The 18435-nt window shown below is 42.1% G+C and overlaps 1 protein-coding gene across 24 annotated transcripts in view; it reads right to left on the bottom strand.

The window, feature by feature from the left end:
• Positions 1-18435, bottom strand: part of ATP2B2 (ATPase plasma membrane Ca2+ transporting 2) — a 399432-nt gene that overhangs the window by 155120 nt on the left and 225877 nt on the right. For all 24 annotated transcript variants that reach the window (XM_072934741.1, XM_032750663.3, XM_072934737.1 and 21 more), the window contains one exon: positions 12132-12616. In XM_072934741.1, coding sequence (XP_072790842.1) covers positions 12132-12330 — 199 coding nt within the window. In that variant the 5' untranslated portion in view covers positions 12331-12616. The remainder of the gene's footprint in view (positions 1-12131; positions 12617-18435) is intronic.

The raw sequence follows: 18435 nt of genomic DNA, 5'->3' as shown, positions 1-18435 counted from the left end.
AGCAGCTGGTGGATCCTGCAGGGAAGGATGCCAGCAGTGCCCGCTGCACCCCGAGCAGCAGCTGGAAGTGACTCCAGAGCAGGGCTGGATGTCCCCACAGGGACATCTCCCACCCACACAGGCGGTGAGGTGTCCCTCAGCAGCTGCTGAGTGTGGGGACATTGGCAGAGAGAGCAGCAGAGCAGACACAGAGCTCTCCCCACCCAGGAAACAGCGTGGATTGCCACCCCACAGCAAGTCCCACCCAAATTTTCTCTGTAATTTTAAACTGTGAGCTGCAGAGACATTCATGTCAGCATCAATACTTTGGGAAAAGTGGGGCAGCAAAAAGAACTGCCAGCATCTCATGGCAAAACATGCCACACTGATAGCCTTGTTCAACAGGATTAACATCAGGAATTAAAAATAAAATCTAGGTTTGGAAGGAAAAAAAAAAAACACTGCTTTTACCTCAAGAGTCCCTATCTATTGCAAACTCTAAAACAAAGTTATTTTTCAATCTTTTCAAACTCTGTAGATCTCTTACCATGCCCACTCTTCAGGGCTGAAGGGACAAAATGTGTGTCTTCAAAACCATTTATTTAACCAACCCATACATTTATTATCCAACCCAAATGTGAATCCAGCTCACGCAGCCTGCCATGGTATTTTGGAGCAGTGGTGCACACACACGTTAACAAGCTGGGTGTATTTGTCCTCTGCTGAGGGGTCACTTCAAAACATTGAATAAGACAATTTGAGCTTAATGGCTTCTGCCATCTGATATTTCCTAGTGAGGCAAGTGAGCTCAGCTGTGCCATGGATTAAACACAACCAAACCAGCAGGGCCAGCTCATTGAAGGAAACACAACTGACCTGTGGCACTTCCTCAGCTAAAACTGCTCCATTTCTCTGCCAACACAACAATTGTGCACATCCCTCAGTGTGCACCGTGGGCTTGGGGGGAAAAGAGAGAAAAGAGAAAATACCAGTGGCTCAGAAAAGAATGGTCATTCCTCCCAAGCTCACTTCTGAGGGTTCTGGGATTTACCTCATGAGGTTTAATGTTCATAAGCAAGTAAAGCAGCAGGAGGTGTAACACAACCACTGAGACTTCCTTGGGAACAAACCCAGCAACTCATTTTCCTTAGCTGTCTGTGAATTTTAAAACTTCATTTGTAGAGTCCTTCAGCCCCTGGGGCTTGAGATCATCCGATGGACAAGGCACCAAAAATAAGCAGATTTATCATCCTAGGGCCAACTGCAATTCTCATGTAACAGCCTCATGTAGCACTGAATTGCTGGAAATTATATAATTCTAACTAATTTTTAATTAGTTGTTTTAATTAATGACAAGTAGTGCCCACTTTTAGCCAACATTAGCTGAGTTCTTCACAGACTCTTGCTGGAGTACCAAAGATACAGGGGAGATTAAGGTCTGGAAAGGTAGAGAAAAAGGTGATAAAAGGATTAAAGAATAGTGACCAAATTAGCATGAAGAGGAAAATATAAATAACCAATAGAGGACAGAATATTCATTACTGGAGAGAATCGTGTCAAAACTAATGAATATCAATTTTTTTGCTAAAAATGCATAAATAAGTGAAAAGGTTTTGTATCAGCATTAGTGTGGATGCTGGAACTTTGTCAACCACTCACTTCTGGGCCAAGATTGAAGTACTGCCTTATTAACACTAAAAATACAGTGTTAAAGAGGTTTTTTTTTCCCATTTTGGGAGGATTTTGCTACCATCATCGCTCCTGTGCCACTGATAACCACCTCCAATGTACCAGCATGAATCCCTCAGATGATAGTGTCTGAAGTCTGCAAAGCAAATTGTTCTGAACACTTCAATGGGCACCAGTTCCACACCCCAGGGAGGCAGGGTGAGCTCTGTCACACTGTCCCTGAGTGCCCCACACACCCAAAAACTCACTGGCTTGAGAAAACAATGGAACAAAGGAGCAGCCCAGGCACTCTGCACCCCCAAGGGAGAGCTGCACAAAGCCAGCAGGGGAGCACACCTGGACGCTTCCAGAATTTTCCAACTTGCACCATATTTCTGCAGGAAACGGCAGGGGCTTTAAAGTATCTTGAGGTTTTTCTCTCCATAAAAAGTCAACAATTTGAGGAGTGAAAATCACAGGTTTGATCTGGCCAGCCTCTTCGCTCTTTGGCTTCATTATCACAAAAAAGAGGGATTTTTCTCCAGGGTTTGTGTGGGCTAAAAGCCACCTGTAACACTACAGTTCAAGGACAGGCAGAGATTTTGGCTGCAGATGCCAAGCTGGATGACCTCTGCTGTCCATGTTGCATGGAAAACCATGCAACAGCCATGACCCCACTGGCAAATCAGAATGCTGATGTAACCCAGCAATTCCTCTTACTGTAGGATTTTTAAACTAAGGTAAAACAACTTCAGGGTGTAATTAAAAAGTAAGCAAAAGCAAATTGGAAAAGAGAGAATGGAATGGCTCAGAAAAGAATGACCAGTCCTTTAAAACTGAGCTCCTGTGCCAGGGAAAGGGACAGGGCCAGCACATGACTGGAGTGAGGCAAACCCAGGGAAACCTCCAGCACCACCCAAGCTTCCAAAATGAGGTAAACTCTTGAGACTGCCAGAAAAACTGCAAAAAATCCAAGTGGATTTGCTGTATTGTTTAAGGAAAGAATTAACTGAGGTGCCCAGACTAATGCTAAGATTATAACTGCCCAGCTGCCCTGCACTTCCACAGCCTTCCCATATATTTTTCTTCCACAATAATGCTGTCCTGAACAAGCAGCACTCAGCTTGTAGCATCCAAGGAGCTGACTTCACTCATGGAGGCAGAGTGAAATCCTGCTGCAGCTCATGGGGTACTCACTGGATGCTCCAAGAAAATTCTCCTCTCTTGTTCTGTACCTCCTTCAAGGACAAGCTCACCTATTGAAGCACATCTGTAAAGGAGTGGGCTATTCCTTCCTTCAACTCATCTCCAATGCTAATCAGAGAAAAAGAACCATGACGGCTTTTGAACTACTCCATAGATTTGGTTGGGTTTCCTTCCCAATATTCATTTTTTTCAGCCTTTTTTTTACCTCAGAGGACTGTACCTAAGCTGCCTTCACACTGAAATAGACTCTGGAAAGTGCTGGGGAGGAGAGATTGACACAAAATGCAAAAGGAATAATCAAAGGAGCAGCACAGCCCCTGGAAGCTCAGGTTTGCGAGTCTTAGCAGAACTGACTCAGCTCACAATCCACACAGGAAAAGAGTATCTGCAGTCCCTGAAGAATTTCATTTGAAAGCACAGAGGAAACAAGGGCTAGTAAATGCTATTGTTACAGAAATAGCAGCTACATACACCCAGCTATTTCTATTACACAACTGAAATCCTCTGCATTTAATAGAATCCGTGGTTACTTTGCCAAGTTCTGGACTGGCAATTAGGATGGGACATAGAAATGCATTGTTTTACCAGCTCCAAGACAAGGACAAGGAATGGGATTTATAATGAGCATTCAGAAAGGGTTTATTCCTTCTTTAAAAGTTAAAAAGGAAGTTACTATACCCTGCTGAAAGCTGTGCCAGAGAATGTCATCTATTATCTGTGAGAACAGGTTCTTTATGTCTGAGGTAATCATCAGCTTTTCAGGATGTTGGGGAGGCTGCTTTCTCCTTACATCTTGCAGGATCTTAAGCACAGTTTCCAGAACAACTACACAGATGTGAAAAAAAAAAAAACCTCCTGGAGATAGAGGAGAAATAATTTCTAGAGATACTTCGAAGGCATGTCAGAAACTATGAGTGTACCACATTAAAGGAAGTCAGCACTGAGGGAATGCAGATATGTTTGTTCTGGAAGAACGTTGAGCTGACTGCCAAAAATACATATTTGGCTTTATTTTCCACTCACCTTTATAAATAACAGGCATGTCAAACACCAGCCTCTGAATTCTTGGAAAACAATTGGAAACTGTAAATTTGAACAGTCTACATTTGAAGGGTGAGTAGTAATTGCAAAAGGGAAAGGAGGCAGGAAATCATTACTGCACCTAACACTGTTCTTATCCCAGGTCTCTTGATATAAGTTATCTTCAAACAAAAAATGACCATTTAATCATACTAATTCTTCTTGCAGGGCTGCTGAGCTTACATTCAGTAAAGCCACTGCCTCATTTTATCAAAAAAAAAAAAATATATAGCACAATCCTATTTTATGAAAACACAGAAATGCAATGCTGAATAAAAGGAAACCAAAATTCAAATTTTCATTATTGTGAGGAATGGCATTATCATCACCTGTCCAATCCACAGATGATCCTTACAAACACTTTATCAGCAAAATTTCCCAGTTTCCATGGTTCAACTGGAAGCAGCATCACTGCTAGCAATGACACTTGGCAAAATGTCTGAGAACACATAACAGAGATTGAAGTAATTGTTTTATCTCTACATTTTAAGGTGACACTTTAAAGGAAGCAGGTTTTGCACCCCTGTAGGTGTCAGCTGAGGCAATGAATTAAGAGCTGTGCTCTTGCAGCAGGGCCAGTTCCACCAGGACAAAATCACTGCATGGCAACTCTTTGCTTTCACGGGGCACCGACAAAATCAGGCATAAACCCTTCTCTGTCTCTGATACACTGCAAAGGCAAAGCTTAATTCCATCAAGGGCACGCTGGCTCCATCGATTGGATTATTCATTTGGTGTAATGGACTTTGCTTTCTTCCTGCAGCCTTCTCAAAACAAGAACAAAATGAAGATAAATCAGCTCTCACTCAAGGCTGGCAGTCTATAGGTATTTATGGATTTCTGAGCCCTGCAGTACAACAGGAGGGAGGCATTCCCCAAGGATGTTTTCCTCTGCAGTCCTGTTACCCTCCCAGCAGCCCCCCAGCACAGGGACACACCAAGGAAAGGCTACAGCCTCTCCTCCCCTTCAGGTCTTTTTTTGCCATCACTGACCCAACCTCCAGCTTTGCCTTCCCCAGCACAGGAGCCACTTTGACACCACAGCCCAGAATGATTCCTGTTTGATCCTCCAAGCAGAGCTCTAATTGCCACTTTCCAAGGGAGCACCACAAATGTAATCCCAGTTTGCCACTGGGACAGCTGACGTGGCTTCCATGGATCACAAACATCCCTTTCCCCATCGTTACACTGTGCCCATTACCTTGCAGGCCTGGCCTCATCTTTTTCTCAAACAATGAATGAGCTGATTATGCCAACAAACTCAAACCACTACTCCTATGAATGAGATTACAGGTTTATCAACTGCCCCATAAAATGGTAACACTTTCCATCACTTATTAATTTAGCAGAAAGGGGCTGACTCACTGTACTGCATCACTGCATTCAGATCGAGGAGAAACTTGGGGCACAATATGTTATGGGGAATGTTGACCTGTGATAATCTCTTTGCAAAGAGGGAAAGAATAACAGAAAGTTGCTGGGCCAGGTTTTCCTTTGACTTATGACACATTGTAGTTGCAATTGAGTTAACTACAATGAACAAACACTAGTCCTGTGCAGAATAGGTACAAAAAAATTCACGCATAATTATTACTCTGTTCATTTAAATCTGAGGTACAAGAGCAGAATGTATGTCTGTGGTCAGTACACCGTGCCTGCATATATTTAATGTCTTACAGGGAAAAGGGAATTCAGCTTGCTTGAAAATAGCCTGTTTTCTAAGCATTGCACCTGCTGAGGTAAGATAATCGTTGAGAGGAAGATGATGTCCTGGGTAATCACATAAATAAATCAGCACCGACCCCAGAAAGTCTCTGATGCTGCCTAATAGAAAAAGCAGAAGACACTCACTGGCTTTCTGCCTTTCCTGGCCTTACTTTAAAGCACTGCCTGTAACCTAGAGAAAATCTTTTTGCAAGCCATTTAGGATTCTCAAAGGGCCAGGTATTTTTTTTTTTTTTTTAAGCTTTATGAGGAAAATGCATCATGCAATATCCTTCTAGTTCTCCACAAGTAACTGAACAAAGCCAAAGTAAATCAGCAAGTGGCGCGACATGCAAGAACCCAGAAACAAAATGAGCAGTGAAATTGGACTTATCACAGAGAAAAATCTGAGCCATTCATTTGAGATGCTTATGTTTGGGTAACCTTTGGAAGAATGTTTGCTGTTCCATTATATAAACAATGGAAATATTAGATAAGGAAAAGAAGCACCACTGCCAAGAAAGCTCCATGCACCCCTTCCAAATCATGAAACATGGACATGTGATTTTATGGAAATATAGCATGCTGCCTGCAGCAGGAGTGTCAAAGGTACAGAGCCATTCCTGCCAGCCCCAGTGGGTCCAGGGAGCGCAGTTCAGGAGCCCTGGGGCAGCACATCTGCCTGGCAATGGCCCACGGACACATGGGGACACAGGAGCCAAAGGCAACCTCCCTGTGGCCAAGGCTCCCAGCTGGACCAGGCCTGTTGTGCAGGGCTGAGACAGCCCCTGTGCCAGAGCAAACCTGCCACGAGTTGTTCACACACAGCCATCCCTCCTCGGGCTGCCCCAGCCTCTCCCACCCTGCAGGCGCCCGGTGGCACCGGGGCTCCCTGCGGCTGGGGACAGGCCCAGAGAGCGGAGCAAAGGGACACAAACAGGGAGCTGGGGCCTGTCCCTGCAGAGCAGGGGCAGGAGGAGTCCCTGGGTGCCACTGGGGGGGCTGCAGAAGTGGGGAGGGTACACACTCCACAGAGCCACGGACCCCTCTGGCTCCCCCAGAGATAACGGCAGAGAATCGTGGAATCATCCCATTATTTAAATGATTATTTCAGTGTTGTCCAGTCCAACTCCTGCAGAGAGCAGGGACATCTTCAGCTAGGTCCGGTTGCTCAGAGCCCCATCCAACCTGGTGCTAAACATTTCCATGGGTGGGACATCCCCCACCTCTGTGGGCAGCTTGATCCAGTGTTTCACCACCCTCATTGTATGAAATTCCCTCCTTACACCTAATCTCTATCAGTATCCATCCCATACTCCTTCAGTATCAATCCATTACCCCTTCTCCTATCACAACAGGTCCTGCTAAAACATTTTTCCTAACTTTCTTGCAGACCTTCTGCAAATACTGGGAGACTGCAATGGCCTCTCCCTGGGGTCTTCTCTTCCTCAGGGAGAACAAACCCAGCTGGGATACACATGAGGGGTTCTGCAACTGCAACTTCCAAATGAAGAAGCATCCAGGAGCCCTTTCCTTCCTTCCTAGCCAGCCCCTGATGGACAGAGCCAGCCCCTTTGCCAAGGAGAGGTCCCTGGGAGCCTGTTGGGACACTTGGAGCAGCCCACTGATGGAACCACCCAAAAAGGCCAAGTTATCCAAGCTCTCAGCAGCTCGGCCACACTTGGCACTGCAGGATCAGCCAGGTTAAATATGAGTTTAAAGCTCCTCCGTGGGGTTTTTCCATGCAAGGCCTTGGCCCTGCCAGTGCTGAGGGGATTTCTCATGGCCAGGGCTGTTTTCATTGTTCAAACCAAACCTTCCGTGCGGGGAGAACACGTCCAGATAAGGGCTGCATGTGGACTTGGAGCTTGGCTGCTGCCTGGGGGGTTGGCAAATGGGCCTGAACTACAAGAGATGCTTTGACACCACAAATAAGGATGAGGAATTAGGCAGTGTGGTGATCCGGAGAGAGGATGAGCAGGTCTGCTCCTACAGGGCTTTTAAAGTGCTGTTTTGAAGGTTTCCAAAGTACTTCAGCTCAACATCACAAAGAAACTCATCAAATCTACTTTCAGACAGCTGGCAATATTCCTTTTAAAGAGATTATAAAATTAATCAAATATTATCTATCCTAACCTTAAATGTAAAATAATGTAAGAAGATCTTGAACTTACGGATAATATTTAATACATGACCAACTGTATTCCTTTAACAATGAAAATTATGTTATCACAAATTTCTTTACATTCATGGTCTGTTTTGACAATGTGTTAAAATAAAGCTCAGTCTCTGACAGTCATAGAATCAATTATTTTATATTTCTATTTTAAACTTCTATTTGTCTGAATCAAGTCTTCTATTTGTCTGAATCAACTTTTATTCCTTTCCCAATTTCCTTTCCAAATTCTGTGCATCTCTGTATCTCATTGAACACAGTGGTGCACCTGACTGCAATTCAGTTTGAACCAGCAAGAGCAGCTTCCAAACAGACTATTAAGTTATTAAAGGTGCATTTTAATAGAAGCAAGCGTGAGGAACCAAAACTAACGAGTATTAAAAGCAGCTGGTTAATTTTGTTGCATTCAATCTTTCATCTTCTACCTCATCGTTAAAATTGTGAAAGGTTTTTTAGATTGAAATAATGAAAAATAAAACATACCTCCCAATTAATTCTCCCTGTATCCCCCACACATCAAATACACATTTGAAAAGAGAGAACTTCTGTGGTAGCTCAACTAAGGGCAGTTGTGATTATTAAAAAGTCAGCTTCTACAGTAGAAATATTATCAGTTAACTGCTAATTGATATTGTGTATTTCCATAAAACCTTTTCATGGTATCCTGAGACCTACAGCCAGAAAAAATAAAAACATAAAATGAAGCTTAAATATTCTCCCCCAGTGCACTCCACTAGCCCATTTCTACAACCTTAACCAGTTCTGTATCCAGTAAATACTAACAGAAAGACTTCTGTAATGCTGTAACATCATCACCAATGTGTGACACCTTCTGGAGCGCCTGTTTGGGGTGTGGTTGCACAGATACCACCAGGGAAAGGTTCTTCCTTCATATAAAAATTTAAACAGCTTCAATATACTGTGCTGGGGCATGGCCCCAAGGCTGCCAGAGCTCCAGGAACCTTTGGACAACGCTCCCAGGGATGCACAGGGTGGGACTGTTGGGGTGTCTGTGCAGGACCAGGGGATCCTTGTGGATCCCTTCCCATTTAGGGTATTCCATCATCCTACACTCAGTGAATCCTTCACTTTTTACGTGCACTGGAAATTACAGCATCCAAATATTTTAAGCAAGAAATCAGGGAATTTAATTCACTCACATACTCCTATATGAAATAAACATTTTTATAAGGGAAAGCAGATGAAAAAGTTGCTCTAAATTGGTGGGTATTATATAAAATTGTGGGTAAACATAGTTAAGTATTGGATAGAGTGGATTCCACTCTCATTTGGTATTCATCCAACAAACTCATCCCATTTTACCAGCTGTCCTTTATAAGGTATCACTGATGCTCCAGTGGGCCTCGGAGACTCCAATTGCATGGAAAATTGTACAACTGTCAGCACAGCTCTGCCCAAGGGGGGATTCAGCATTGTTTTGCAAAGTGACAGGGCTAGATCCTGCCTATATGTGGTATTTCTGGGATAATCAAAGTGAAACCAATCTAAACATAAATATTTTTAAAGCAAATTTGACACGTGTATTTTTTTCGCATAAATGATTTCCATAGATTTTTTGGGAGGTTCTTTTTATGAGCATTTAAATGGAAGCTTTACATTATAATATAATCACTTTAGGGCAGGAAATCCCTCAGGCATAACTGAGAGCTGGGATCTCCACTGCATCTATAGCTAAAGGAGCAATCAAAGAAAATTTAAAGGAGAGACTGAAGTCTTGTAACCCATAATATTATTAATTCATTTGGAATTCAGATATTATTCCACTAAACATTCAGCACACTTGTCCAGCTCCATGCTGAATTGAGACAGGTGTTCACTGGGAAATGAAGCTCACAGCAGTGTCAATGGCATCTGAGTTACAAATATGATGTCTTAACTCGAGAAGTTCAGGGCCTTTAAAACAGTCTCAAAAAGCACTTCTAAGTGTGATTGATGCTATCAATCCATAGGTGTGACATCAAATATTAACATGGGAAATTAATTGAGTCAGCTCTGAGCTCATTGCTACTTCTTGCTTTCTAAATAAACCAGTAAATTCAGTTTAGGCCACATTTTACCAAATTATCATGTCCCTGGCAGGAAACTTTTTTCTCTGCTCTGGTATTTGTTTCAGTACTTATCCCACAAAATTACAAGGACTTCATGCAGGTAAATCCTGGAAGAGCTTACAAGGCAAGGAAGAACCGAGTTGCACAGTTAGGTCCTTTTCACTGTTTCACAGTCACTCAGGACTCCTGCTCAGCCATTTGGTTTCTTCAAAGAAGTGCCCTGGTAATAAGTAATTCTTATTTCATATTTTTCCCATAAAACCACGTGAGATGTGCAGCACACCAAAGTATGAAAAACAAAGGAAGTTCTGTGACCTGTGCTTCACAAAACTGATGCCTGGTTGGAAAAGTGATTTTCAGGCACAGTAGCAAATTGTGGTTTTATCATAAAGGTATTCAATGAGGAATCCACAGTTTGCTGCAGAGACCAAAAGATAAGACTAAGTGTGCCAATAATTAATTTTCAAATCATGTCTGCTTGATGTTAGGATTTCATTTCCACATAAGAAATTATTATGTTTCTTTCCTCTAAGAATAGTCATGTCTCCAAGTGAATATCCTCTTCACTGAGCTTGGAATCCAGAAAAACAATGGCTTGGGACTTAGAACTAAATATAAGCTTATGTTTGCCATAAGCCTTTAAAGTTTTTCTGTGATGGATACTTTCTCTCCAGTGAAAGTTTCCAGGGTTTGACAAGACATTTCAGCAAATTTTTCCAAGCAAAACAATTAAAAATAAGATGTAAGCTTCATGTGACTGGGAATTCCTATTATGTGATCCACTTGAAAATTAAAACCCAGCGGAGCCTTCACGATTCCAAGGCTATGCTGATTGCCATTTGAAGCTGGAAAGGTTTTTCCCTAATGCACAAGTGATGAAGTGCACGTAATGCTTGGAGGAAAGTTACCTTATCTGCAGTATCAGATATAGATTACTGCTGGAGTCAGTGTGCCACGCTGCTGGATCCATACACTCTGTTCCAATATGAGGAATTGAGTTTCCCTGATGTCATAAATTGAACACATAATGCAATTAACATCTCCTTTGAAGTTCACATTGACCAGGTAACCACTAGAATGAGTTGGCAAAACTTAACTGAAGTCACCGCCATGAGCTCAGCTCAGAGACTCCAGCACTGAATTAATTTCTGTGAACATGGAATTCTTGAGGCTGAGACATTGATAGCTGCTCCTTTGGGACCCCTCAGCTAGGGTAATTTATGGTATCACACTACAATTGACATGTTTATGATCACACCAATAATTCCAGACTTTGAGGCATTCAAACACTGGAGGTAACTAAATGATTAATTTTAGAAAGAAGAGAATGGAACAAAGCCAAGACTTCTATCTTTGTGAAAAAGAAAATAACTTGAAATGAACATCTTGGCTACTTTACAAGACTGCAGAAACATTATAGACTGAAAGACTGTGTAATTTCCAAAAGTGTTAATATTCCTTGGAGATGAAAATACAGTGACAAAAATAGAATTCTTAGAATAAAACAGAATTTTATTTGCACTTAAAGAGAAAGAAAATTGTATGAGGAGAGGTAAACATTGCCCCATTGTCAATGCTTATCGGGAGCTATTTGGTTTGAGCATTGAAAGCCAGACTAATAAATGATCAAGTAGAAGCCCCTAAAAAGACTTATAAAAATAGATACTGGAAATTTATAATTGGTATTATTAAGCATAAGAAAGTATGGAGCTTAGTTTTATACACAACAGAAGTGCAGCTAATAAAAACTGATACAATCACAGACTGATGATTTAAGCAAAATTATTTATGGTAATATATTAAGTGAAGATTAGTAATTGATATATAAATATAAAAATATATTAATCTACACTGTATCATGATGTACATCTCAGAAGATCATTTCAGACTCTCAAGACGTTCAAATACCTAGAAGCTGTTTTGGAGCAACTACTTTGCACCTTCTTACCCCCAGGAGCACAGAGATTAAAGTCTCTTTGCCTAAAACGTGCTGATATTTTTGGTGTCATTTTAAGGACGAATTAATGCATTTAGCTGTTAAAACAAGAAGAACTCATTTCACTCTCATGCCAGCTTCTGTTATAGCTGGCCTGGTTTACCTTCTTTCTTAGGAGACTCTTGTTTTACTGTTCAGAATAATGGCAGTTCAATGAGAATTCTGTTCAGGTAGGAATCAAAACCTCTTTTTTCACTGTCGGGAGAGCATTTACACAAAGTCCCCTAATTCAAGTGAAGTAAGAAGTGCTTACCTTCTGTTGGTGATGTCTTCAGATGTCTGCAGAGCCCCTCTGTTTCCCCATAAGTCTCTTTAATTTTTACTACTGCTTCTGTCCCTCGGAGTTCCATGAGGGAGCGCAGTTCCTGCAGTGTGCACCCAAACTCTCCTGCATGGTTGGCCTCATTTCTTTGGTTCTTGGAATAAAAATCGCTATTTGTCATGTCACCCATTGTGGCTGGTTATATTGCTCCACTCGTTGTAGTTGATACAATCTTAAAACTGTTTAAAAATTGAAGGAGAGGAATCTCGAATTCCAAATCGGAGAAATTAAAAAGAATCCCGCGTGTGTCCGGCGAGCGACGTGGAGGATGCCCCTGGCGCGGAGGGTGTCCCTGACAGACTGGAGGTCACAGAATGGCTGCTCTCAAGGCTGCAGACCAGCTCCACTCCATTCACCATTTCCCATTATGTTGCACCCAAGCTGTAGAATCTACATGGTCATTTCTTCCTCTGCACCTTTGGGAACAAGCAGAAAGGACTCATTACAAGGTGGGACATGGGATGGTGTCAAACGGGTTGTGGCATCTCAGAGGAGCTGCGCAGCACCAAGGTGGGGTGTCCTGGAGGTGCTGCAGGTCGGCAGCATCCACCGCAGGACAACACCGGCTCTGCCTTAGATAAAGCTCTCCACAGCTCCAGCACCAATAGCAGCGAGTCCAAAGAGCAGCCGCTAAATGAGATGAGTCATGAATATTAATTAGTGAGCGATTAGCCCAGCGTGCAGGATGCACCCCCAGTACGTGCTCTGCTCCATACAGCCACCCCGGGCTGTCCTCTGACCAGAACAAAGGCTCCCCGATACGGCTCCGAGGTTAACAATGGGTTAAACGCTACCAGTTTTCATAATGGGTTAAACCAAAACTGGTTTTTAGCACAAGGGTGGTGAAACTTGGGGGAAAACTATAGATTCACCATCAAAAATGCAGACTATATTTAAATACATTACGTCTTGCAGCCTTGCCTTCTGTGCAAGTGAGCACAGCGTGGATGCAATGGGATGTCTGCCTTGGAAGAGGCAGAGCAGTGTATGAGGAGTCCTTTCCCCTGAGCACAGCCACACACAGCATTCTGCTGGGCTCTCTTTTTCTTCTTTTCCCCTTTTTTTATTTTCTTTTTTATGTGCACTGTTGAATGAGTCCCAGTTAGACCATCTGGGAGACAGTTGATTACTTGCTAAAGCCAGCCTTTAAAACCTGTTTCCCCTTCCCATATTCTAATGAAGTTGGTTTAAATACTGCAAATAATTATATTTGGTACACAGAGTTTTAACAGAGATTAAAGGTTTCTTTTTTGCCTCAAGCTGGTTAGTGTGAGTGCACTGTCTAATCTAGAGGTCTCAGAATCGTTTTTATAATAAAAAATATCTTTCAAAGGGCACCTCAGCAGCCAAATAACTGACCAACCTGTCACAGGCAAAGGTCACACGTTGAACTTTCTAGGCACAGCAATCCCCAGTGGAAATTACAGATAAATGCCCAGATAAAGCACATCAAGAGGAGCCCAATGCCTTTCAAGTCCTGGTTTTATATTTGTGCAATAATTTTAATCCCCCACTCAGCTACAGTTGACGTAATACATTGGGTTTGCCATTTCCACTCTCTAAAGACATTGCCATTGCTCTGCAGTGACAAAGATCAGACGTGTGTGAGCACTAATTTGGAGTTACCTTGCTCATTTAACAAAACTGAACCTCTACCAGTCCTCTCCTTTATAGCTTCAAACTCAACATTCCTTTGATTTCTGTGGAGGAAAAAAGTTAGAGGAAAAAAAAAAAAGGAAGCTCAAGTTTCACTATGATATTACAAACCAGAACTCAAATACCAGCCAACTGCTATACATTTCTTCCACCCATCCTATTTACTGATGTATCTTCCAGTGCTAAGAACTTCTGCCACCCTCAATTTCACATATTGCTTTTCACATTCACAAGATGAGCATTTCAGCACAAAATGTTTTTACAGGAAACAACAAAGAGAAACTAGAAGTAGCAATTAAAAAGGATCTTCATTTGCCAAGCAGGAGATGGTGAACCAGACTCTGCTCTCCATGGCTGCATCCTGGGCACTGCTCAGCCTCAACCCATCCCTAGGTAATCCCCTATATGCAGCAGGAAGAAAAGGCCTTACTCACACTATTGCTTTGTCATTTTGTAAACAGGATGGATCAGTATTCCAAACAGAAATAGCATCAGCCTGCAGCATTATTTGGGGAAAAAAATTGCAGGCCAGAAATGTCACAGATGCCCAGTGAAACAGGCTTCATCCCAGGAGGCAGCACAGAGCTCCTCCTTCCTACCAGCAGCATCCCAGGCTCTGCCTGCTGCCAGCCACAGCAAAATGCAGATTGAGGTCTGATTGTCAGAAAGACTCTGAGGCTACAGTGATGATAACAGAGAGCTGGAATAACAGGCTGCTCTCTACTTCCAGTGCTTAAAAAAACCCCAATAAAGTCTGCTCCTAAGTGCAGTTTAGGGTTTGGAAAGCTGAGCATCTCGAACAGCCATGATTTTAAGAGAAAAGATGGAAAAACTTTGCTCTAATTAAAAAAAAAAAAATTTTTAAACGTTGCTCCAAAATAATAAAATGATTCTTAAACTGTTCCATAACACCACAGAAAAAAAGCCAATTTTGAGTGTTTTCTGAAGAGAGCCATCTACTAATTTCATTTCTGATGCAAAGGGTACTAAACACAGCAAAGACGTTTTCTCCATTATCTTCCTGTGGGATGTGTCCACTCCTCTCAATCAAAGCATCTCTTTAGGCTCCCTGTGCTATAAATTAATATTTTCTTTTTCTGTTCTTAGAAATACATTGTCATTTGTCAGCCACAGCAAGACAGTGTGTTGCTTTCCAGCATGAGTCATTTGCCTGCTTAATTTTTAATTTCACCTCCAATTAAATATTAACCAATAAACAACAAATATGAAGTTTACACTTCCTTCAGAGCTTCCAAACCAAATCACTGGCAGTCTGTGCTGCCCATGACTCACCTAATGCTGTGCCACCAAGGAAACACCACCTCGTGTTTCTGAGAGGCAGATGGAGAAACACAGCAGGCACAGAGTGTGACTGACATTATTCCCTGCTAATGCAGCTCCCTAATCCCATGGAACAGGATCCTCAGGCTCCATCCCACCCCAAAATCTCTCCTAGCCAAAGCCCAGCCCCCTCACCAGGCTGGCAGGACTGACACGCTACCACCTCACTCCTCCTAAGTGGTGAATATTGAATATTTTTTCACCAAAAGCTGAGGAATAGATGTGGCAATATTCCCATCATGGGGCTTTGCATTTCCAAAATACATTCAGATAGCACAAATGGGAAAATTAAGTCTCATCCACAAGAAATCCCATTATTACACTGGGTATGGGTGGTGGTTTTTTGTTTGGTGGGTTTTTTGGGTGGAGGTGAGGGAAGGGGCTATTTTACAAAAAATCCTCATAATATTGATATTTTCAGGATGTTCTACATGTTCTAGGTATTGATGTTTTCAAGACGTTCTAAGTGAACTACCAAGAAATCCTGATTAAAGAAGGTGATACTGGCACATTTTTCAATCAAAATTATCTAATATCCTAATGCCCACTAAATAAAGTGAGCTGGATTTCACACTCTGGGTGCTGCTTTCACTGCTCTATCCATGGTGGGCTTCAGCAGGTTTAATCCATAACCAAAATCTTCCTGGAACATAAAGAGGCACCATCCCCAAATCCTGAGAGCACAGTTTTCCACACCATCCTAGATCAGGGTCACCTCCTCCTCTCCTCCAAATCCTCCAGATTTGGTCTCATCACTCCCTGTGAGAACAACTTGTAGGGAAAATATCCCTCCTCAGGCACGTTCAACAAAAGAGAAATAAAAACTCCAGTAAATTAATTTCACACACAACAGTAGCTGGTTTTCCCAGACAAAAGCAGTCACTTTTAATGAATGTTATTCGGTTTTACTTATTCTTCCCAATGCTTCTGAAACTAGAGAATTGAGTAAAAGAAGTTCCAAAGTGCATTTGAAAACAGCAGACTGCTGTGGAGCAGAGATAAAATCCCAGCCCACTTAGATACAGCTCAGGTAACAAAAAACTTCATACTCAGAACACCTGAGTAAAAAAAAAACAAAAAACACCATCCTTATTTTCCTCATTAAAAAGTCAGAATATCAGCCTGTTCCTTGGTCTGGAACTTTGTCAAAGATGAATTTTTTGTTGTAGAAATTGCAATATAAACTTGAGCTGGCTGCTTAGTTGGGTTGTTTTGGTTTTTTTTTCCAGAGTTGCTGTGTCTGGGGGAAGAGGCTTCCAGTCCTGTAGAGCCCAAGTCAAATATTTTTAATCTCCTAGCTGCTTAGAGGAAATGCATGCCAATTAAAACAGAAGCAATTTGGATGAGCTAACTGCAGGCCTGCTGGGAAAACTATTCTTTGATTTCCCTAATCAGGAAAAGTCTCATCTTGGAAGCTTGTAAATATTTTCACAGTGTGTTAGAATGTAGATATCATCCCCAAGTATTCTGACATCCGATTTCATTTGGGCTTCTACTGGCAGGAAAGTTAACAGCAACGTAATGAACCAGATTTCACCAGAGCAGAATCCCAAGATTTGCATTTCACAGTCCTTAAAGTCTGGACAAATAATGGATTCATGATGAGTCAAAAAATAAAAAGAGGATATATTTTTAATTTGCCTGTTTTCTCTAAACTGAGATGATGGCAACTCTGATTTCACAGTTTGCTGTGGGGAACTGTTTGAATTACAGGTTAAAGGGTGATCCCCTCTCAGCTAGGACAGAGACCAGCACAGCCCAGGCTCTGCTCACTCCTCCTGCAGATGGAAGGTGGCACACACAGCTGCTGCTCCAGGAATTAAACTCAGGGAATTAGCACTTCCCACCCCTCCACAGGGAGCATTACTGCCCCACTTGGGCTTTATTTGGCTGGAAACAGAATTCCAGCTGAGCCCTATAGACAACCCCCAAGGAAGGGGAGGGGATAAGCTGTGAAATGTCACATTTTAGTGAGTACAAAGTGCATAACCAGATTCTTCTATATTCACTGGTACCATTCCTTAATAAAGCAGGACTGGAAGCAGATTTAAGGGAATTTTCCCTTGACTCTGAACAAAATCATGAGAGATGTTTTGAGACTACAGTTCCTGGGAGCAGCAGGGCAACAACTGATTGCAGAGGATGAAAACCTCACTGCAGACCTCTGCAAGGGGAAAAGAGTTGAGAAGGAAAATCATAACCTGCTCTGCAGAAGCCTGCAGATATATGAAATAAATCAGGCATGGCCCAGCTGTGGCATCTTTGCATGACAAAGCCAAAATGTCCATCCATTTGTGAACACAATCTTCACAGAGCAGAATGAGGAAAGGAGTCTCTATCCAGCAGCCAAAAAAGCTGATTAAATGCACCCACCAATGCCTAAACTCACACCCTCTTAAAAAAAAAGCCCAAAAAACAAAAACCACACTGACTTTGAAGCTCACTTATCAGCAATGCACAAGATGCAGAAGGTACTAAGGAAAACCATCTGAATAAAAGCTGGTTGGCACCTTACAACATGTGAAATTTCTGTTTAATACCGGGAAGCCAAGAGTAGATAAAAAAAGAGAAGCTGAACTTTTTCGCTGAAGTGGTCTCAGAAAATATTCCTGACTTCATCCCTACATTTCCTCATGAATTGGAAGTTTTCTTACATTAACCTGTCCATCTATAACCAAGCTGTGCCTGCCCCCATCCCTGGAAGTGCCCAAGGCCAGGTTAGATGGGGCTTGGAGCAACCTGGGATAGTGGAAGATGTCCCTGCCCATGGCAGAAGCTGCAATAAAATGGTCATTAGGGTCATTTCCAACCCAAACCAGTCTGTGATTCTGTGATCATTCACTCATGATGAGCACACACAGATGAGACATTCATTCAGTTGTTTTCAGACAGAAATATATTTCCCCTGATAATAGGATGACATTAGGACAATTAAGTTAAAGTATTATTTTAAAAATATTGCAAAATGAAAACATTAAAAAAAAAAAAACCAGGCAATTGCCTGTTACAATCCATTAACAACTGCTCCAGTCTTTCAGCATGAACCCAAGTCTCCAGTCAGTACCAGTTTCATTATCAGGTAGGATAAATAAAAATTATTCCATGCCTCCTGTAGACACTGCTGAATATTTGAAGGCAACAAAAGCCTGGCCACATTAGAGAGACACAAAATATCATTAATTTTGGTTCTACAATAAGCATATTTACTTAGGACTTCTATTAAAAGGGAATCTTGCAC

This window comes from Taeniopygia guttata, chromosome 12 (assembly GCF_048771995.1).
Source record: "Taeniopygia guttata chromosome 12, bTaeGut7.mat, whole genome shotgun sequence".
In the NCBI taxonomy this organism is placed as follows: Eukaryota; Metazoa; Chordata; class Aves; order Passeriformes; family Estrildidae; genus Taeniopygia; species Taeniopygia guttata.
The sequence above is the reverse complement of the archived record's forward strand: the minus strand, read 5'-3'. Positions and strand labels throughout refer to the sequence as shown.